Below are 22757 nucleotides of genomic sequence, written 5' to 3'. Positions count from 1 at the left end.
TGTGTCTATTTAAACTTCTATGTCTGAATTTATCTACAATGTTTATTCTACATATGTATATGTCGATAGCCTGCTGAAAAACCAAAATTTGGGAGTATTGCCGACTTTTCCGACAACATATAATCTCAATAGCACAATATATTTCAGTCAGAGAGGGCTCAACTTTAACGGCCGTTCTCCAGTTCTGCCTTGTCGTCGGTGGATGTGTGAGACGGTGAGTAACTGCAAGAGTATTTTTTCTTTCGCTGCATTGGGCCATTTTTCAAAATCCGCATCGAATCGGATCAATAATGGAGCTTAGTAGACTAGATTGTATCTCGTGAAGACCTTAGAACGGCCATAGTTTTTCCGGTTGATAGGAAAAATTTCACTTTCTTCGTTGCAGGTTCCCCGAGTGAAGCTTGCTTCTGCAAAGTTATATCACTGTTACGCTTGATGTCCGGAATGTCGATATTTGATATATTATAACATTCTCGTTGTCTTTTGAGACGATTATCCAGCTAGCTTGTGCACATGTAATTCGCGGTCCATACAAGATAGGGAACTTTCGACACGCAGTCTTCTTTTAGAGTTCCAGCATCACAAGCCTAATTCGTTAAACTAAATTTGCTCAAAATTCATGTAATAATCATGTGAGAATTTTAGTAATTCAAAAATAGAAAGAAATAAGTAAAAATTTGCATATCCATCCATACATGCTTATAATATGAGTTATACTGATTTTGCTCCTGAACTAGGCAGTTTTTTTTAGGACGAACCCATCAGATATATTTAATATCACAACAAAAAATGACATTGACATTTTCGTCGTCAAAGTATTGCGGATACTTTGCCAGATTATGGGCAAAGGACGCAAATGCATTCATAACAAACCAAACGCGAGATTTAGTATAAAAATTTAGCGGAATAATTGGAGTGTTGATATTAAGGTCTATTATAATTTGAGCTATATTGAAATATTTTCGAACCATTGCACAGAGCAATAAAATGTTTAAACGAAAACGATGGAGTATACTCGTATGCGTACAATTTCAAACTAATTCTTACTGAAAAATAATAATAATATAAAATAGAACTGCAACCAAATACACAGTACAATAAATTAAAAATTGCGTCGTAATCATTTCATGAATAATAACCAAGTGCATCTCAAAAACCTTGCCAGTCGAGTTTTTTGTCTTTCCACGCTTGAGAACCATTTCATAATATGCAGTCCACTAGGCTGAGTATCGATTGGAGTTGGTTGATTTCACTGGTGCACAGCCCAAATTCAACAGTATTTTCCCCCCAAAAACCAATGCTTTATTAACGCACGAAATTCTTTTTGATTCATTTTTTTGTAAACTAACACAAGTTGGTTCACCAACAATGCTATATCTTCTTAACTAATAGTCAGAATCTAAATAATGGAAATCATATAGATGGTACATATTAGTAGTACTAACTATGTATCACCAACAGTAAAACGTGGACGGGTCCTCTAGTTACTAATACACTAGAAAGAAAAATACTAAATAAAATTCATGTAATTTAAACATCAACAAAAATAAATCATAAAAGTAAAACATTTTAGATTTTTAATAAACACGAGAGAATTCCAGCAGTAAACGCAGCTCTGTTGGCTAAAGATGTCAAAACTAAGCCGCAAGCTGTGGCTCTGAACGCTTAATTGGTTTAAAAGTGAGCGGTCTAGATGATCTTAGACCAATGCTTAAGCGGCCTCACATACGTACATACATTTATAGATAAATTGAAGCACATGTGGCCACGTGTATTACTCACATACATACTTTGGTCAGTAACAGAATGCGACTGCGTACAACAGTATAGCCTAAGGAAAATTGCCTGTGTTTCCCACTTATTCATTAAACACCGTCACACATAACATACTCACTTACCTGTATATACCTACAAACATTCATACTTGGTTGCCGTTATATTTTTTTCGCCGACACGAATACTTCTTCCCACCTCTGCTTATTTCTGTCGCCTTCTACTCCTGCGTGCTACTTAAAAAATCCAAATCAAATCTTTTAACAAAGTAATTGTGCCGTTTCTTTTCTTGTGCGCTTCGTGCAACAGAAACTGTTATAAAATGCCCCCAGTCGGTGTGGCAATGTGTATTTAAAATTTCCTGTAAAGTCATTTAGCGGCTTATGCCTTTAAATAACGATTTACTGTCCTTTTACAAATATTTAAACTTAATAAAAAGAAAACATTTTTAAGCCACGGTTGTTCTGTTTTACCTTTAAGACATAATAAGTAACTGAAATATAGAGAGATTTTCTTCTCTGAGTGTTTTTGAGGGGGCCAATAGAAGGCACTTTTCGAAACATTAAATAATACAATCACGGATAAACGAAAATTACCAAAAACCTTTATTAAACTCTATTCGGAGTGTTTTTGAGGTTAGGGAGATCTAAAAGTCACCAAAAGAGTGAACTGATATTACGTTATGTTACAGTAAAAACTCTATTCTAGTTATCATTTAAACAAACTATTCATTCCAGAAATTGGAGTGTACAAACTAGGGTGGTATGTAGAACTGTGACTTTATATCTAAAATATTAGACATTGAGGTGCGGCGAACTGCTACGATTATTAATGACTATGATAATTAGTCAAAGCATTCGAGCTTTGCCCTCCAAATAGCTGTCTGTAAGCCTTATTACAAAGCTTTAGACAAAACCTTTTGTATTAGTAGCAATATCACCAAAGAAAAGTTGTTTAAAAGACAACCACTTTAGATAAAGATTCAACAAATGCAGTTTTGGAGAAATAACGCATACTAAGGAACTATGATTTATACGAACTTCATATATATTAAGTCCTTTGACTTGATAAAGACTCTCTAGCTAAATATATTGCGAAGTACCAGCTGTTGTCAATAAAAGAGAGAGGAGATAAAATAAAACAATTCTTCTTTTTCGCCAAATGAAAGTTATAAAAGTTGTAAGCAAGTTAACAAGTTAAGGTTTGTCATTACTACCGGAGGACAGATTGCTGATATAGAACTTGAGTTGTTGCACCACGGTGGAAACTATAATGTGATAAAGATTAATAAATTGGAGTTCCGCTTTCTGTGTTAAGATGAACTTGCTGGTAGCAGTGATAAGCAAAAATCACTTGTTTTTTGTGACATGAATAGAACAAAGTGTTTATTATGTAAAAATTGCCATAAATGCAGAAAATAGCTACAGATTTCTTCTATCGTCTATAGTTTTTTTGCTTTGATGGTTTTTGTTAAAAAAAAAACAGTGATAAATATATTACTATTATATACATATATAACAATATATGTACATATATATACATATATTAGGGTGTTTTTTTTAACTATCAATTTTTTTCAGTCCCATGATGAAGTTTCCTTGGTTACCCTGAAAATTTTAGCCCTTAATATTAACATTAAGGACTGGACCAAGGCATGTAAAAATTTTCCATTGAAAATACACGACAATCGTGATTTTTTATCTTTAAATTTCTATAGCTCAGAGGCATTTTATGGCATCGATTTGACTTTAGACACATATTCCTCAGAGTTGAACACTCTATAAAAGTGCCCCTTGCGACAAAGTCGAAACTCACACCGGCGAGATAGTAAGGGGCTCTAAACCTGATTTTTCCACGAAATTCGTATTTTTATACCCTGAACAGGGTATATTAAGTTTGTCACGAAGTTTGTAACACCCAGAAGGAAGCATCGGAGATCATATAAAGTATACCTATATATAAATGATCAGTATGTTGAGCTGAGTCGATTTAGCCATGTCCGTCTGTCCGTATATATACGAACTAGTCCCTCAGTTTTTAAGATATCCTTTTGAAATTTTACCTACGTCATTTTCTCTTCAAGAAGCTGCTCATTTGTCGGAACGGCCGATATCGGACCACTATAACATATAACTGCCATATAAAGTGAACGATCGGAATCAAGTTCTTGTATGGAAAACTTTCACATTTGACAATGTATCTTCACCAAATTTGGTATAGATTATTTTTTAAGCCAACAATGTAATCACCGAAGAAATTGGTCAGATCGGTTAACTATAGCATATAGCTGCCATACAAACTGAATGATCAAATGCTGGTATGGAAAACTTTTGCATTTGACAAGATATATTTACGAAATTTGGTATAATTTTTTTCTAAGGCACCAATGTAATCTGTGAAGGGTATATTAGCTTCAGTGCAGCCGAAGTTAACGATTTTTCTTGTTTTGTATATATCTCGTAAATGGCAAGAGCTATATAAAAAATGTACACGACAAATTTGTAGGAAATTTTATTTGTGACAAAATAGGTCCGAGGTCAAAATCGCTATCAATAATCCTTCTCGAGATATTCGTAGTTCAAAAAAAAACACCCTAATATACTCTTCATTATTCATAATAATTTTTATTCATTGAGTTATAAAATTCATAAGAAATAAAAAATTTTCCCAAAAATAATCAAATTTTAACTGTTAATATCTTTTAAACGGTTGGGTTTACGAAAAAATCGTGGAGAGCTTTTTTGTAGAGCATTCAATTTCCTACAAAATCTAAGGAACAAGATATTTTTTCAAGTAGTTGAAAGCGAGATATAAATTTTTCTATCTGATAATAATAAAAAATAGAAAACTGTTTGTAGGAGGACCTACCCGTTATAATTAAAAACTCATGTTTGGAGAGGCTTTCTTAGAGGCGTCTATGAACCTATTTTTCCGAGTACCAAACGAAAAAAAAATTTTTTTTTTGAATCACCTTAATATACATACATATGTATATACATATTAACCAAAGAGTACCTTAAAATGTTAATGTCGATGTTTTTCGGCGATATTTTGCTTTTGGAGTATCCCTTAACCATGCCCAGCAGTAATCGGCAAGCAAATTGGCACTCCGCTTACCTTAGTACCGTTTCTCCATAGCAGAAATGTTTTGGTGGAAGAATTTCTTCACTTACGGCCCTTAAATTTTCGGGGAAAAAATCCAGTTGGAAGTCCAGAAAGTGAATTTTAAGGGACATGTTGCAACCCATTTTTTTGTAGGCAGTAAGTAGGCCCGTATTTCAGTTTCATTGAGCACTTCCTCAAATGTTTTATTTTTCATTAGTTCTCTTATTTGCAGACCCACAAATATGCCCTCCTTAATTTTTGCTTCACTGACTCTTGGACATTTCTGTTTCAGATACAAGAACCCTCTTCCATTTCTGTCCATTGCCTTGACAAAACTCTTCATTAAGCCCAATTTAATATGTAAAGGTGGTAGTAATACCTTTTTGGGTTCACTGGTAAAGTTTTTTTGTCTCGGAGTGAGGGCCTGACGTACTAGCCACTGCTCGGAATAGTCATGTAAATGCTACGAATGCGATATTAGTTGAAAATGTGGCGAAATGATCACGATTAATCAATGCAGTATGAGATGGTGCATTATCACACTTCTTTGATCAATAAATTCAGACATAGTAAAAATCGAAGAAATCACTTTTAGAGCCTCATAAAGCGACGCGTATCTCAAATTCTAATGTCACTAACAGTACTACCAACTTACACAAAAAAAATTTACCCATTCGAAAAACAGGCGAAGTATAAATTAAAAATACACCTTTCAATTTGATCACAATAGTATTGTAAAATATAAACCGCAGGTTACAGAATATCTGTGGGTGATGGAAAATTTTCGTTTTCAGATTTGACTACAGGGTATCAAACTGCATTGGAAGCACCAAAGAATTTTCATGTCACAAATTATGTGTCTACCAGTGTAATGAGTATTTTTGCTTCCAATAGAGCACCATTTTTGCTTTAGTATTTCCACCCTTTAAAAATTGTATAATCGAATGTACTTTCTAAACGTATGAGAAGTCCACTATGAAACATAAGCTGAACCATAACCACATGGTTATTGTTATTTCATAGTGTCCTATATCATCTTGATTATCTCTAGCTGACAAACGGACAGCGGCTAAAGGCATCTTCTACAAGGCTCGGGTACCCAAGGTTTAGTACCAAAATAAAATCCTTTCCCGCTTTTTTTTAAAGTCCTTTATTGCCATCGATTAAAAGTAAAGTTATATAATCTACTAATATAGATAAAAAAATCACCACTTTACGTTCTGAGTAACTATTTAATGACCATCCAAATTTGGTGTGTCAGTGAAGGTTATCTCATTGGCTGGAGCTGTACGTTGATATTCGATGAGCACAATGCGATTGTCGCCGCTCTTAAGTACTTCCTGGGGCACGTAGAGAGTCACCTGTGGACCTGCCACCGGCCAATAGCGACCCAAGTTTTCGCCATTAATAAACACCAATCCTTTACCCCAACCTTTCGTATCTAAGTACGTATCGGCTACTTGCCCGTCAGGAATGGTTAACTGTCCATAGTAAATAGTTGGACCACTAGGTAAGATGTTACCGCCCTTTTCTTCGTGAAAGCGACGTATAACATTGACGTCGTCAGCATTTACCAAGGCTATCAGCGTTTCAATATCCTCAACCGATTCCAGTGGATACTTGGTCATGGTCCAGTTGGTCAATATGTCTTTGTCGAGCATAACATTACTGGTGATACCCTTAAAGTCCGTTACCGGCCCAAAATTAATGCGTCCCTGATTCTCCACCAATAATTGCAAACGCCTGCCGTAGGTTGGACTGATGGGAAGCTCATAGATGGGTGTCTCACGTGAAAGTATGCCCACCAATTGATCGTCGATAAACACATACGCGCGATCATGTACGCCACTAGCGCGTAAGATGGTAGGATCACGTTTGAACGTGGGTAGCACAGTTTCATAGAGCACAAAACCCGAATACTGATCGAGCGCTTCAAAAGTTTTCGGCTTTGTATCGACGACAACACCAGTCGAAAGTATTTCCCGCCCCTTCGCTGAAAGCATCGAACAGCAGGCATTCAAACGTATAGTACCGTAATTTTTCTTTGCGGTCGGCGGTGGTATCGGTATATTCGGTAGCGGTAAATAACGTCCGATAATTTCACGTAATTTATGATATTTTTCCGTGGCATCGCCTGCCTCGCTCATTGGCGCATCATAATCATATGAAGTGATATCGGGTTGATAACGACCGGGACCACCGTCATTAGCGCCTGCGGTAAAGCCAAAATTAGTTCCACCGAACATCATGTAAAAATTAACGCTGGCACCAACATCCAACATCTCACTACAGTCACGGGAAGAGAGATAAATGAATAACTTATCAAAATAGCCCATAAAAATACATTTATACAAACATGAATGATTTTGAAATCGCCTCAGTACGCACACGCGCCATTGGTTCTGACCAATGCGTGAGCCAACCTGGATAGAATTCCGCATTAACCAACGGTCCTTTTGGTTGTATCTGTCGCAATCGTGCCCAATAACTACTTATCTGATTTGTTGCACCAAAGTCCATGGTTGCTAACACACCTTCTATGTGACCGCAACTCAGTACGCTCGGACCGTCATTAGTAAAGAGCACGGCATTGTCCTGCACATGTACGAGTGTTTCATCACGCAACCAAGTGCGGTATTTTTTATCACAAGCATAATAGGAACCATACTCATTTTCCACTTGGACCATAATAATTGGACCACCATTTCCGTAGAGGTATGGCTTGAGTTTATTGAAGAGCGCATTGTACCAAGTACGCACCTCAAACAAGTAGTCTATAGAACGAACAATTGTTATTTCTTAATAATGTTAAAAGACCTTGGACCACTTACTGACATCAGATGTACGCAGTTTTATATTGGGATACTTAGTGAGCAGCCAATAAGGGAAGCCCCCCTGAAATGAAAAAGATTTAAAAACTTTAAGTTTGATTATTTCTTTGTCGCGATAATTTTTGGGCCAGAAAAACAACTACAAAGCTTTCCATCTATGGTATAACAAAGGGAGTATCTCTTATGGAATCTTGAATGTAAGAGAATATTGATATACGAGTGGTTAGATAAGCGACGGCCAGGAAGTCGCTAGAATCGGATGTATATTGTATTACATGTTTTCGGCTTTCCCTAACTTAGTTATACTAGGTGGAACACGGCCGGAAGAAATTCAGATAGGTGAGCCTCACTAGGCGAAAGTTAAAACTACTTATACTGATATATATTTGGCGGTTCCGCAAATTTTTCGGAGGAAACACTTCATACAAGTATGTTCTTAAGCTTTCGTATTAGGGTGGGACTAAATAATCTAAGTGAAGGTCCCAGCGCATAGTTTTTCATCTACGCAACTAATAGCCTTTTGCACTGGAGTTAATTGATCAATTAACCGGCCTTTGGTCGTTAAAACGCTGATTTAGATCGATTTACCAAACAAAATAAAACTTTTATTTTACTACGTTAATTCTTAGTCAAATTGAAATCAAGTTTAAATTGGGATGCAACTCTACGGGTTGTTGTCCACACTGTAAAATTGGCTGTGTTTAAGTCTGAATGTTTTTGTCTAGGCTATAAACTCGGCTGTGTGCATTGATAAAATAGCAATTAGCTGATTATCATTAGAAAAAATACAAAATGAAGAACACCAGCAAATATAACAGCTGATCGTTAATCAAGCCTATGGTTAATCGAGTAGCCGGCTTTGCGAAAGGCAAAAACTGGTTCTCAACTAAAATCTTAATGTTCTAAATTAATTTGGCTGTGGGAATAAGCTATAAGAGATGAATGAAACTAACCCACAAATGCTTTTATGATAAGTGCCAACATCACTTGATTGAAACGGGGCTTATTAGCATAAATAGTTAATTGGGAAGATGCTTCATCTGTTGGCGAACTGATGTCGGTCGAATCACTTTTTATCTATATAGTACCGTAGTAGGTAAACTAACTATCACATCTACGAAATTGTGACGACGATTTTGTTAGATGACCGTCACTCTCGCTTCAAGCCAACGAAAGCGGAGTCTAGCTTCCTAATGCTTATACGAGCAATACTGGAACATCATGAATTGTATATTTTTCTTTATTGGACGGACAAGAATTGACATGTCTTTAGCGGTTTCGGAGAGCCACTGGGCAATTACATTCCCTCTCCAATGTGAAAGAAGTGAAAATTTTGCGTTTGGCATCCTAAGACTTTCTAAAAATTTTAGACAACCTTAAAGGAAAAAACAACATTATTTCAACACTATAAATGTTAACCCCTTACTCATTGTGATGAAAACATCTTATTTTATATTTATAGTTGTAGCCTTTGTCCGAATTTGAAACCATAACCCTCGATGTGGTAGTCACTCTGAACTCACTTAGCTCAAGAATTTGAAGCCATGTGGAATATTCTCCACAGCCATAAATAAAATAACAACAAAAACTATTTTCTGAATACTTACAAAATCTCGTTCAGCGCAAATATAAGGGCCCGGACGTAATATCACAAGTAGGCCCAACTCATCGGCCACTTTGATGAATCTCTCCAAGTCGGCAATGCCATTCCAGACGTATGTGCCATCTTTCGGATTATGCAGTGACCATTCGACATAACTGTATAATTATATGGAAAATTTTGAAATTTTTCAACGGCATGCATAAATATGTAGCGCTCACGTGGTCACCGCATTCAAGCCGGAAGCGCGCAATGTCTGCAACTTGCGTTGCCAACTATCAGGATGTGCGCGAAAGTAATGAAACGAGCCGGCTATAAAGCGAAATGACTTGCCATCCTTCAGGAAACGATCATTATCCCAGTCAACGGTAAAGTTTCTAGATCCCGGTGCGCGGTGTGCATAGCATGCATGGACGCCCAGCAGCAGCAGACAACAAGTTAAGCCTAAGAGGTGCATTGTCTGAATGTAGGAATAGAAATAAAGAATTTGGTTATATACGTATAGAGTACATAGGTATATATATATACAGTATATACATATATAGTGGTTTGGAATGTATATACTATACATATATACATACATATATACATATATATATATGTATTACTTGTAAGTATATAGCCCAGCAAGTGCCTAAATAAATAGCAGACGCTAGAAACCAGCAATGTTGACTTGCTACTAAGCAACTATATATGTATATAGATGTATGTGTTTGTGTATAAGAGTATGTAAATATGCAGGAAGTAACTGCATCTGCACTTATAGGTGACCTCAAATAAATATGTTGCTATAAATGTCATATCCACAAGTGTTAATTAAATAATACTCCTGCATTGTTCGAGAGTGTCAAGATCCTCATACGCGTATGACGACATCACAAATTAGATTGAACTGGATTAGATTAGTGGCAGGCTAGTAGGTGCATGCCCCACATACAAATGTATGAATATGTATATGTGCGTGTGTATGTTTTGGTCTTGAACGTGCACGGAAGTCAAATTATAATTTCACTATCAATGCTACAGAACCTGCCTGTCTGTCTGTCCACCAATAGACGCAAACAATAGTCATAATAATTTCTTTACAGCGAATTTCGACAATTCGCCGCGAGGCCAAAATCAGACTTATTTGCATTTCTTAGCTCAGCTAGGGGGCAGTAAACAAATATATAGATGCATATCTAAATAATTGGGCATCGCGGTTAATTAACGCAATATGTACTTATATATAGTGCATACATGTTTGTATGTATGTATGAATATACATATAGTATGTCACTCTGGTGGTCACTGATAGTCGCTCCGTGTTCCACTCTGATAATTTCAGCATAAATTAATTTCGACAGCTCCGATATTTATGCACGGCGGCAGAGCAATGCGCAAAGGCCTGCAAAAATTCGGCAAAAAAAAACTGGAATTGCATTAAATTACACGCATATGCATATGTAGAAATGTTTGTGTGAGCCTGCACAGCTGGGCACTCGCTTTTCATTTTCATTCAAAAGTGAAATTAACAAAAGACTATGACAGATTTATTTAACTCGCATGTTGTAAATGCCACATCTGCTCGAGTTGCAGCAATAGCATTGCTTTCGTTTTTACTAAATGAAATAATTTGATCTCAATCAAAGCCGAATGCAACACTGTATTAATTGCAACAAAGGAAATATTAAATAGCATGGCGATTGGAGTAATTTGAAACAGATTATTAACCCCAACTGACAGTTGTCAATGGACTATTGTCAAATATTTACGAATCTACGACATTTTTGTTGGCAACTTAAAGTTAATTATGACGTAATTGAAAGAAATACTATTTTGGTTACTCAATCCACACAGACACCACCAAAAATGTATAATATTGTATTTATCAAAGGTCGTTTTACTTTTAAAATAGAATTAAAAAACTATCAGTGAGATCTATGATTATTTTGGCACAATTATAACACTGCTGGTCTTCACCAAAGATATAATACCCTTCACAAATGCATTTTTTTTTAGCATAAAAGGGTGTAAAAAGATATTTATTCTGTAATGATCTTTCAATTTGGATGACAGCTATAAGCTATAGTGGTCCGATCCGGAAAAATTCTGCGATGATTGTTAAAAGTAAAAGTTCCCGACCTGACACATACATAGATAAAACGCTACTTGCATTAATCCAATTTTTAGTTAGCCCTAACTGTGAAAAGGCGCCTGTGCAAATTTGACAGCTGACGGATCATTACTTTTTGAATTATATCATTGTTATTTTAATGTTAATAAAATATTGCTTTTTGAAGGGAAGAAATGCAGTTTAGCAAAAAACTAGGCTTGATGACGAATTTCTGGACACTGCCGCAGGAAAATCAACAATCAAGGATTGGTATGATAAGTTTAGACGTGGTGACATAAGTACCGAAGACAGTGAACGCAGTGGAAATAGATTTTTACTGAAGAAAACATTAAAAAGGTGGACAAAAAATGTTGGATGACCATAAAGTGAAGTTGTTCGAGATGGCAGCCACTCTAAAAATATCTACTGAACGTGTACGTCATATCACTCACGACTATTTAGGAATGAGAAACCTTTGTGCAAAGTGGGTGCCGCGCGGTTCACTTTTGATAATGAACAACGAGGAGTTGGTGATTTCGAGATTTGGAGATGGAGTATTTGGAGATGTTCAATCGTAATAAACCCTGGTTTTTGCGTCGATATATGGCAATGAACTAATTACATCATTTCACTCCGACGTCCAATCGACAGCCATCCAAATGAGCTGTACACGATGAACTCGCTCCAAAGCATGGAATATTTTTTATTGGCTACCTTGAAAAAAAGGACTATTAACAGCGACTATTACCGTCACAGACCAGTGAAAATTCATGAATTGAGCTTCGAATTGCTTCCTCATAAACTATCAGAGACCTTATAAAATATATATAGTATAATAAGTAAGGAAGGGCCAAGTTCGAACATTTTATACTCTTGCAACTTGCACTTGCACACTCTATATGTGCAAAACCAATCACATAGAGTAAAGTCACCAGATTATTTGCGAAAATATTATTAGTTATGTAGGGGCTATTTTTAGCTAAAATTTTTCTATTTTAGGCACAAAGGTATACTGTTATGAATAAAACACGCTCTCTTATTTTCATTGGAATAACTCACATATTGGCCGAAATATGCGATACAAAGTCACCCCGAAATTCAAAAATCTTTATGTTACGTATATGGGGGCTTAGGAAAGAATTGGTTCGATTCATCCCATTTTTTGCACAAAGACGTACCAATAAAAGATAAGGAATATCCCTTAATTTCAGTTATCACACATTTTCGATCAAAAGTATGGTACTTTACTATCCTGTACCAAATTGTAATTTTATATCTTAATTTATTGCTTAGTTATGGCACTTTATATGTTTTCGGTTAATGGCGATTTGTGGGCGCGGCAGTGGTCCGATTACCCCCATCTACGAACTCGAAATTTTTTTATACTAAGGAACCCACATACCAAGTCATCAAGATATCTCATTTTTTGGTTAAGTTACAGCTTGCACGGACGGATGGACAGACAGACGGTCAACCGTATCAACTTATCTCGTTTAGTTTTAGGTGATATGTACAACCGTTAGGTGAATTATACTTGTACTTATAATACTCTGTAGCAACTGGTTGCAAGAGTATAAAAATTATCAGCATTACATGCTTGGTCGATATAGCTAAGTTTGCGTGTTTGTATATTTGAGAACTAGTTTCTGAGCTATTGAAATATACATCTGTAATTTTGCACCCATCGTTTTCTCACCAAGAAGCTGCTCAATGGAACGGCCGATATCAGAAAGCTATAGAATATAGTTGGCATGTAAACTGAACGATCGAAGTAAAGTGCTTGTAAAGAAAATACTTCATTTGACGAGACATCTTCAAGAAAATTGACATGGATTATTGCCTAATACAATGGTGCAATCTTCGAAGAAACTGTTCAGATCGTATCAGTTATGTGATAACTGAAACATCAAAGCTCTTATCTTGTATATTTGTGAAAAGTATTCTAGCTTCGGAGCAACTGAAATTAACGTTTTTTCCTGTTTTCTAATAAATTTAATTAATAAATATGACTTTAATTTAATTAATTAATCCTTATTACTTTACTATCGAATCAATATTATGAGATTATTATTATTCCACATGTCAAGAGAATGGCCATGAAACTGCACAATTATTCACATATGTATATCTCATGGTTAGAGCCCGTCCATAGCATCATGGCATAAAAAAAAAACAAATTTCATTCAGTTATAGAAATTCTAAGCACCTTATGGTAATTCAGGGTGTAATTTACAAATAATTAAAACTTCTCAAAGCGTTTACTTATTAAAAATAGCTGTTCTGTGATAAGAATGATATAAGAGCTCAATTATACAATTCATTACAAAACCCAAGCTCTAGTTTGAAAACCTTATGAACTGGTTATTTATAATAGTAAATTGATGTTCAACCCCAGCTCAACTATGATCAGGTTCAATACTCTCTTGGCTGGCAATCTTGTATTATCTTGAGATAATATGAATAAAACATCATAGTTTGGTTTGGTTGCTAAACATATACATATGTATGTATGATTAGTCAGGCTTAGGTAATCAATTAAAGGCATTTTATTTGATTTTAACCAGCTTTTTCATTTACATATCTTTCACACATAGTACATATGTATGTAAATTATTACAGATTTTTTTTTTTGGTTTATACAAGTACTCGTAGAAAGGCCTTAGCATTGAACTTCAAGGCAAGTTCCAAAAAATATTTGCATATAAAATTAATGAAAAGGAATTGCCACGATACGGCAGAAGAATAAATTAGTTTTATTGTATTATTTTAATTGTTAAATACTTTATTTTTCCCTTTTTTTTCTTCTACGCTGCTTTCGTGAGTGTATTAATCATTTGACCCATATTAATTAAGAGCGCTTTGCATACAAAATTTTTAGGCTGATATGTCAAGCCACTTAATCGCGTTTCAAGTAAAAAAAAATTAGAAATAACATACATATGTAAATAAATATTTTGGTCTGTAAAAGTGGTTTTGAAAATTAATGATCTGAAGGGAATATTAAAGACTTGGATATCAAAGACGATAAATAATAATAATTATATAACATAAGAAAAGATCTTCAAATAAATTAAAAAAATGAAATGTAATCCAGAATTTATTCGTCAGAAATTATTCAGTGTTCTTTATGATCAATAGAATTACATTTTTGTGCTAAAGCAGACTTGTGAGATTAAGTACTTCAGGAAAAACTCGTAACAGTCTCTTCTAATCAATGTGCAACTGATAAAATATACCTTGTGTTTGATTATGGCAAATCTACAAACGTTTGTAAATTCGATGCCCGTTGTATATTTATAATATATTATACATAATTATTTAATTATAATAATAATAATTATACAATTATAAAAATATAAGTATGACTTGGTTTACTTCATTCCGTCCGCTCGGGTGACATCGGTAATTTTATGAACAATGCCCCGTTCGATCGTTTTGTAAATCGTATTTTTTGTTACAATATAATATTTGGCAATGCTTTTCTACAGCAAGAATTTTCACTTACTATCCCCCTCGAAGCGTATAAAGTAATAATATTAACAACAGTGTCATTTTCTATACAAAATACGCTTGTCATTAACATAGTTATCAGTTTTTTATTTAACATAATAAACAAAGAGGGGAGTTTCTGATTCGAAAATACTATTTGTGACTCCTAATGACAGCAGAAGACGCATTATAGAGATAACAGAAACAAATATTTGCACAGAATTTACTTAACTGAAATCCCGCAATTTTTATTTTTTAATAACAAAAAATCCCATTGGCTCACAACATTATGGCATTGCTTGTTGTAGATGATAACTCGTAAAGATAAATATTGCATTTTCTTAGGCGTTTATTGACGACCTCTCATCGTTGCTTTATAAGTAATTAATGAATCGGCAACCTATGTACTTGTAAAGATAATGTGGCGGTAAACACAAACAAGAGGTATCGTGAACTTACTTTATTCTCGTACGCCGAACGTTGAAATATTGGATTCATCAGGTCAATCTTTTAAGTTGTAAAATTCAAGTAAACCTTGTCAAGCTTTTATTTACTTAAATAATTTAAATACCAAACCTCTGCATAGTTTCTATAGTTATATAATCGTAACTAGAAATTTACAAAGTCGAGGAAATATATACTTCTCATCACAAAAATATTCTCCCCGAATTTCAATACTAGACCTCACAGATTATATGTAGTTATGTACATACATATATGCATAGCCCGATTTCCACAATTTTTGGACGTAAGATGAAATACCTTAAGGCATTATACTTATGTGCAAAATTTTACTCTAATAACATCATTGATGATTGATTTGTATACTGTAAAATTAAATAATCAAATGGAATTAACAACTTTTTATATGGGAAGTAGGCGTGGTTGCCATCCGATTTTCAAAGTATACCATATGATAGAAATATTTGGATAATCACACATACCAAATTTGGTTGAAGTTGGTCATGTAGTTCCTGAGATACAGGATCTCATCTAAAGGTGGGCGGTGGCCCGCACAATGAGAAATTTTTACAGTCGAACCTATAAAGCCCATCCCCACCATCTTGGCTGTGAAATGTAATGCTTCCGGCACATTTATTCATTGAGTTATCGCACTTGTAGCAGTTTTCAACATAACCGTTATATGAAGGGTTTTACAGTGTATGAAGAGGTGCTAAAAGGGGTTCTTCTCAACAAATTTTGGTTTCTTTGGCTTTCTTCTTCTTCTTAATTGGCGTAGAAACCGCTTACGCGATTATAGCTTTGGCTTTGAGGTTTGGAAAATTTGTACATCAAACCATGTAGGAGGCGTGGTCACCCCAATGTTAAACAATTTCTTATCTTAATTTAGTGCTAGTTAAAGGTTTTCGTCTAATGGCTAGTGGCGTGGCAGTGGTCAGGCAGTGCGATTACGCCTGCAATTTTTTTGGGTCCAAGGAACAAATATCGCAAGTTTCATGAGGATTTTTTAATTTTTACTCAAGTTATCGCTTTCACGGACAGGCAGACAGAGACCAAGATTTCAGACCGTATCGTTATCTTAATCCAATACATTGCCACATCTATCTCGATTAGTTTTAGGTGTTACAAACAACCGTTAGGTGAATAAAACTCTCATGCTTCGTGCAACATGTTGCAAGAGTATATAAAGCAATGCTAACTTTTAAACACATTTTCCTGACTTATTTTTTTGCTTTCTACTCGTAATATTCTATACAAATTTTAAATAACACAATTCCCAGCTATAATTGCCGGTGAAGATATGAACATTTCCCACATATTTCCAGAAACTATTAAACTTGTTTGTATGCAAATATGAGTGTAAATCAATTAAATACATATATTAATTAAAACGATCGTAATTCAATTCAATTAATTGTTACTGATAGCTGACACGATTGTTACTCAAAATATAGGAACAATTACTTACGACACTTTCAGCGAGTTCAAATGAAAACGAAACTGTTTTACGCCGCTTAAAATTTGAAAATCTCGAATAAATAAATAAACAAGTAGTATAAAATTTCCAATAGAAAATATACTTGAGCACTTGATGAACGAATTTGAAATGCGGGTATTTAAACAATCACTTATTTACTTAGGCAAGATCGCCGATCTTGTTGACTTCTGTTTTCGTCTTACGCTTCTTTGGCGTTCTTGTGCGGCTAGAACATTTCGCGTACTCGTATTTGCTTTTCCCGAACTGCGGCACCGTTGCCGTCACTCAACTAATAGTCAACTTGACTTATGCGCTTACAAAACGCAACTGAGCACTCGACTGGCGATCGCACTGGCAGGGAACCATAAATACACGCAAATCGGGAACACTGCGACCGGCTCGCCGTAGTTGAACGCGGCAGGCACGATGCCCACAATACTGTAAAAGTAAATATGTCACAAATGTGTGTCAAGAAACAATAGGGGGATTCTCTTGCTCTTGCAAGATTGCAGATTGACTCAAGTCAAAATATACAAGGGCACGAGAGCACCCATTGCAGAATCTAGTGATATATGAACCAGCCGTTCGGTCAATTTATTGTAAAGGACTATTGTGCATGGCTACTGTGAATTGGCGCACCTTCTGCTTTCATTCTAAACAGAAAAAACTGTAACAAATCTTTATAATTTAAATGGAAATTATAAAATCTATTTAAAATTTACATTTCCTCAACAATTTAACGTCAAAATTTGTATTTAAGTAAAATGACAGCTAGCACAGGGTTGCAATTATTTTTTTACGTGTCATTGGAAAAATCTGCAATTCGTGCACCGTGCAAGGGTTTTGCAAGAGCAAGAGAATACCCCTAATGTGTTGTTGTAAATTCTCAAACATGCTATACATATTTGTACGACTATCTCCACTCACCCGAACACATACATATGTATGACTTAATTTTTATTTGTTCTTTAGCAAAGTAATCGCGTGCGCCGCAAGCACGTTTTCAGCTTTGTCTTGCCCCCTTGCCGACATTCCGCGACTAGCATAACGCTGCTGCGTGAAAATGCATGCGATAGCGTCCGACAGGCATTGCCCCGCTTTAGGCGTTTGTTGACATGCAAAACGTCAGCTCAGCGACGTTTATACTGCCCGGTACACAATTATTTTCACTTTGATAACCTGTGCTCCCAATCCCCGAGCGCAATCGGGTGAGATGCAAATTTTTCTATGCTCAATTTTCGACTTCTCTTCAAGAGCAAGCTGTGGAGCAATGTTCTTTGAACAGTGAAATACTATTAGAGATCACCAATGTATTTTTAACTTTCATTAAATGCGGGCACCTTGGGTTACATTATTGGCGTTTTAGTAAGGATCTCTAACTTTTTTGAAAATATGATATAGCCTATGTTCAACGGAAAGAGTGTAGCTTCCCAAAAGTAAATAAATTTTCAAATCCGTAAAGTAGTTTCGCAGTCTATTCAGTTCAAACAAACAATCAAATATTCCTCTATAAAATAATTAGTATAGACGACAATTATATAAAATTATAGACTCTTAAGATAGTTTTAAGTACAGAGTATTGGCTACAGTTCCCAAAACATCCTGAGAATGCGCATCAGCATAAAAAGTTGCTTCTGAGGTTAAGTCCGCTAAGTGATGAATATAGATAATCTGTGACAAGCAATTATCTCCACAATTAACAGACTAAACATATCAACATTGCTTCAGGAGGATTTAACTCCGATGAGTTACTTCTTAAATATACCTGTTCCCTTTGCTCGACTGACAAGCTCTTAATTAATAATGCGTAAACTTGAGTCATCCTGAGGCCTCAAAACACTTTGCAAGTAATCTTAGCGTATTGAAATATCTACCAAGTTTTGGTAAATGTTACTGAGGATTAGCAGCTAATTGAAGAATAATCTAATCACATCTACAATGAGAATTTAAACTCAAAAAACTGTCGGCAGTTGATTTAGAGCCTCTTAAACATTTTCTATTAGTGCAGATCCTCATAATAGGAAATATCTTTGGCCTCGTGGATAAAGCATTACTGTGTTCTCATATTTATATATTATTTTTTCTGCTTCATTCATTTCTACTGTACTTAACCTAATATGTGATTAAAATGACATAAAAAACTAAGAAAAGGATACGAAATCAAATGATTACCATAGATCCAATAAATTTAACAGCAACCTCTGCTCGCAGCTCTTTTGGAACTGGAATTATTGAATGCTTCAAGCAAGAGTGCTCGGGGACGTCTAAACGAAGTATGCTTGATTTGTTTGTTCGATTCACTTCTCTTATATCTTAATATATGTATGTATATGTGAAATAAAATATACATATGTGACTTAATTATAGCTTTAGTGCTGTCAACTACAGAAATAATTGCTAATATATGTATGTACGTAAAATAAATTATAATTTTTATTAGAATGTACAAAAAAAAATAATGATAAAATCCTTGTTTTTGCCCGCGAAATGAAATTATGCTTTCCGAATATACAGGAGTTTCTGCAAATGTACCGTTGAATTGAATAGAAAACAACATTTCCTGTTATTACTTAAGTCAATTGATTCGTGGCAACTGCTGCAGCAAGTCTTCGTCACTTGTGAGCTGCACATATATACCTATAGATTTGTTGTTGGTATGTAAGAATTGCAATATTCGCGGCTAAGGCAGATATTTTTTGTTTCATTTCCACTTCAACGGATATTGCCACTGCGTTGGTTTTACATAGCAATCTGCATACAGTAACAGTAAATAGCAAACATTCCAAAAGCGCTTGCCGTCTTTGCTGCAGCCGGTGCATTGGTATGAAGCAGCAGAGTAAGTAAAAAGTAAGGAAGCGCTAAGTTCGGGTGTATCCGAACATTTTATACTCTTGCAACTCGCAAGAATCAAATTCCGTGAACGTTTTTAAAGAGCTGGCAAAATTTTGTGTTAAAATATTGCAGTTGTAGGTATCTAGTATCGACCGGATTTTATCTATTTTATATACTATTGCAATGCCACATACTAGTAAAATGCTCTCCTAATAAATGCTTTTATGCCGCGATGTCTGCATTTGGTATCCCCGCAAAACTAATACGGCTGTGTAAACTGACGTTGCGCAACACCAAAAGCTCCGTCAAGATCGGGAAGGACCTCTCCGAGCCGATCGATACCAAACGAGGTTTCAAAAAAGGCGAATCCCTATCGTGCGACTTCTTCAATCTGCTGCTGGAGAAAATAATTCGAGCTGAAGAACTTAATCGAGCGGTACAATCTTTTATAAGAGTGTACAGCTGCTGGCGTATGCCGATGATATCGATATCATCGGCCTCAACAGCCGCGCCGTTAGTTCTGCTTTCTCCAGACTGGACAAGGAAGCAAAGCAAATGCGTCTGGTAGTGAACGAGGGCAAGACGAAATATCTCCTGTCATCAAACAAACAGTCGTCGCACTCGCGACTTGGCTCTCACGTCACTGTTGACAGTCATAACTTTGAAATTCTAGATAGTTTCGTATATTTGGGAACCAGCATAAACACCACCAACAATGTCAGCCTCGAAATCTAACGAAGGATAACTCTTGCCAACAGGTGCTATTTCGGACTGAGTTGCGCATTGGCCACGGCGAATATCGCATTCGATGGAACGATGAGCCGTACGAGATATACGACGACATTAACATGGTTCAGCGAATTTAAAGACACCGGCTACGCTGGCTAGGTCATGTTGTCCGGACGGACGAAAACACTCCAGCTCTGAAAGTATTCGACGCAGTACCCGCAGAGGGAAGCAGAGGAAGAGGAAGACATCCACTCCGTTGGAAGGACCAGGTGGAGAAGGACCTGGCGCTGTTGTTAACTCGGTTGCTTCGATTTGGGCAATTTTTGGTTTTAATGTGGACGGTGCCACGCCCCCATTGTCCAATTTTGACCCAGCTCATTTAAAGCCGTATTTAGTTATTGATTTATCAAGCTTTTAGAAGTTTTCAAAAGTACCGTTATATGGGTTATAAGGATTATCATCCGATTTTATCCATTTTCACACTGTCGGTAGGAGTTCTTATAATATATGGTCCGATTACGCCCATCTACGAACTCCGCCTTACTTTTTTGGAACCAAGGAACACGTGCACCATCATCGAGATATCTTGATTTTTACTCAAGTTACAGTTTGCTCGGACGGAGAGACGGATAATTACCTGGAATTCAATTCACCTCGTATTCTGATCAAATATGTATATATATACTACCATATATCTATCTCGATTAGTTTCAGGTGATACATACAACCGTTAGATGAATAAAACTAGTAACAATGTAGCAATATGCTTCAAGAGTATAAAAATGTGAGACAAAATTAATACGGGAGAAAGCGAATCTCGGTAAACCGCAATTTATGGTTTCTAAAATATTACTTTCTAGCAAGTTATGATTTTTTACGCGAGTGATTGTGAACTGTCTTCGCATAAAGACGGTATAAGCTGTAAATAAACAAATAATTCTTTTACAAGGGCATTTTTCGTTTTCAAAAAGTTCTATTTTGAGTAGACTGCATCAAATTTTATCTTTACATTTAAATACATTTTTAACAAATTTTATAATGAATGTTTTTATGACACATTTTAGCACTCTACTATATCCTCAACATAATGATGTTAAGTTCTTATTTTTTTCGAATAGAAACACTGGGAATAGCTTCTATAAGCGAGAAGCGTATGAATTCTCTTTCCCATAAAATATCCCTGAAAATATGGCATGGAACTGGTAAAATTTCAATTGTCGAAAATATTCTAAATTTTTGTACGGTCACAAGGGAATATCTAGACCATTCGAAAAGTTCCATCCAACCAATGTTAGTTTTGGATATTCGTGTATCTATGTCTGTAATAACAAATCTTATATACTTTTTGCAACAAGTTGCAGTCGGGTATAAAATAGCAATAACGGGGAGAAGCAACAAATTCAATTGACATCAACGGCGACCACAAATGTTATCGCTCATTTGAAATTTCGCTTCGTTTTCATTTACATATATTTTTTTTTGTAAGCTGACACTACAATTTCATTGAATGTCTTCATGCCGTCCTCGAGTTGTTGCTCTAATTGTAGTTGCAATTGTTGTAATTATTGGTGTCAATCAATTCAATTGAATATAATCAACAGGTTGCTGCACGTACTTTATAATGCAGTGTGGCAGAACCAGCAGTCAAAGGTGCACACGCAAACACGAGTGCAACTGTATATGTGTGTTTGTAGTAACTTAAACCACACATACGCCTTTCTTGGAGTACACGCATCTGTGGCAGTAAGCAGCAAAGTGGCAATACTCGTACAAGTCAAAGTAAATATTGAAGACGACTTAGCTGCTCATTGACTGATTGCTCAAGCACTAAGTTCGCAACAAGAAGGCAATGCATGGACACGAAGTGACAGTTATATTTGTACATTTGCATGTTTACTTAAGAGTTAGTAAATTTTGTGCTCAATGAAGTTGCTTGGAGACATTTTTACTGTAGTAACACAGAGGAGAACGAATAGAAAGAAGCTCGAGGAGAAAGTCATAGAAATAAAGAGTTGAAAGAATTTGCGTCAGTTGAGGTTTCATTGGGTTAGTAGAAATACATATATGACACCAGGATAACGTTAAATGTATGTCCTTCAGGAATAGGCGGCAAGTTAGAGAACATGTTTTCCCCAAACGTTTTTGAACTCTGTACTTTTTGGGAACTGAAAAAGTCTACTGCAATCAAAAATTCGATCGATGTTACGTATCTAGCACATCTTTACTAGTTGTTAGACCTAGAGTTTCCTGTATTTATTTATATCCATTATTAAGTGTAGGGTCTTTCAACTGCTGCAGAATTTTTATGAGCGTTACCTCTATGTCTACATTTAACACCACACTTTTAACGATCCCGCTTCTAAC

At 35.7% G+C, this 22757-nt stretch overlaps 2 protein-coding genes across 4 annotated transcripts in view; one reads left to right on the top strand and one right to left on the bottom strand.

The window, feature by feature from the left end:
* The window catches only part of LOC120773628 (tachykinins), a 49296-nt gene that overhangs the window by 9140 nt on the left and 17399 nt on the right, over window positions 1-22757 (top strand). The gene's annotated exons all lie outside the window — the stretch shown is intronic.
* Window positions 6021-17169, bottom strand: LOC120773615 (beta-galactosidase). 2 transcript variants are annotated; one of them, XM_040102617.1, is made up of 7 exons: window positions 16936-17169; window positions 16824-16868; window positions 9531-9769; window positions 9317-9467; window positions 7710-7773; window positions 7235-7652; window positions 6021-7164 (listed from the first exon to the last, which is right to left on the bottom strand). In XM_040102617.1, exons 3-7 carry the CDS (start codon window positions 9764-9766, stop codon window positions 6111-6113), a joined length of 1923 nt encoding a protein of 640 aa, XP_039958551.1. In that variant the 5' UTR covers window positions 9767-9769; window positions 16824-16868; window positions 16936-17169; the 3' UTR covers window positions 6021-6110. The 2 variants fall into 2 exon arrangements, with proteins under 2 accessions (XP_039958551.1, XP_039958559.1); XM_040102625.1 differs by lacking the exon at window positions 16824-16868 and having other exon boundaries at window positions 16992-17169.

Source organism: Bactrocera tryoni, chromosome 1 (assembly GCF_016617805.1).
Source record: "Bactrocera tryoni isolate S06 chromosome 1, CSIRO_BtryS06_freeze2, whole genome shotgun sequence".
NCBI classification, from domain to species: domain Eukaryota; kingdom Metazoa; phylum Arthropoda; class Insecta; order Diptera; family Tephritidae; genus Bactrocera; species Bactrocera tryoni.
This window is presented reverse-complemented; position numbering and strand designations above follow the sequence as displayed.

Coding starts and splice junctions, on each gene's coding strand:
- LOC120773615 (XM_040102617.1), bottom strand. CDS start 9,766: ATGCACCTCTTAGGCTTAACTTGTTGTCTGCTGCTGCTGGGCGTCCAT. Junction 7,774..9,316: donor TTTGCGCTGAACGAGATTTT/GTAAGTATTCAG, acceptor TTTTCATTTCAG/GGGGGCTTCCCTTATTGGCT. Junction 7,653..7,709: donor ACTGCGTACATCTGATGTCA/GTAAGTGGTCCA, acceptor TTCGTTCTATAG/ACTACTTGTTTGAGGTGCGT.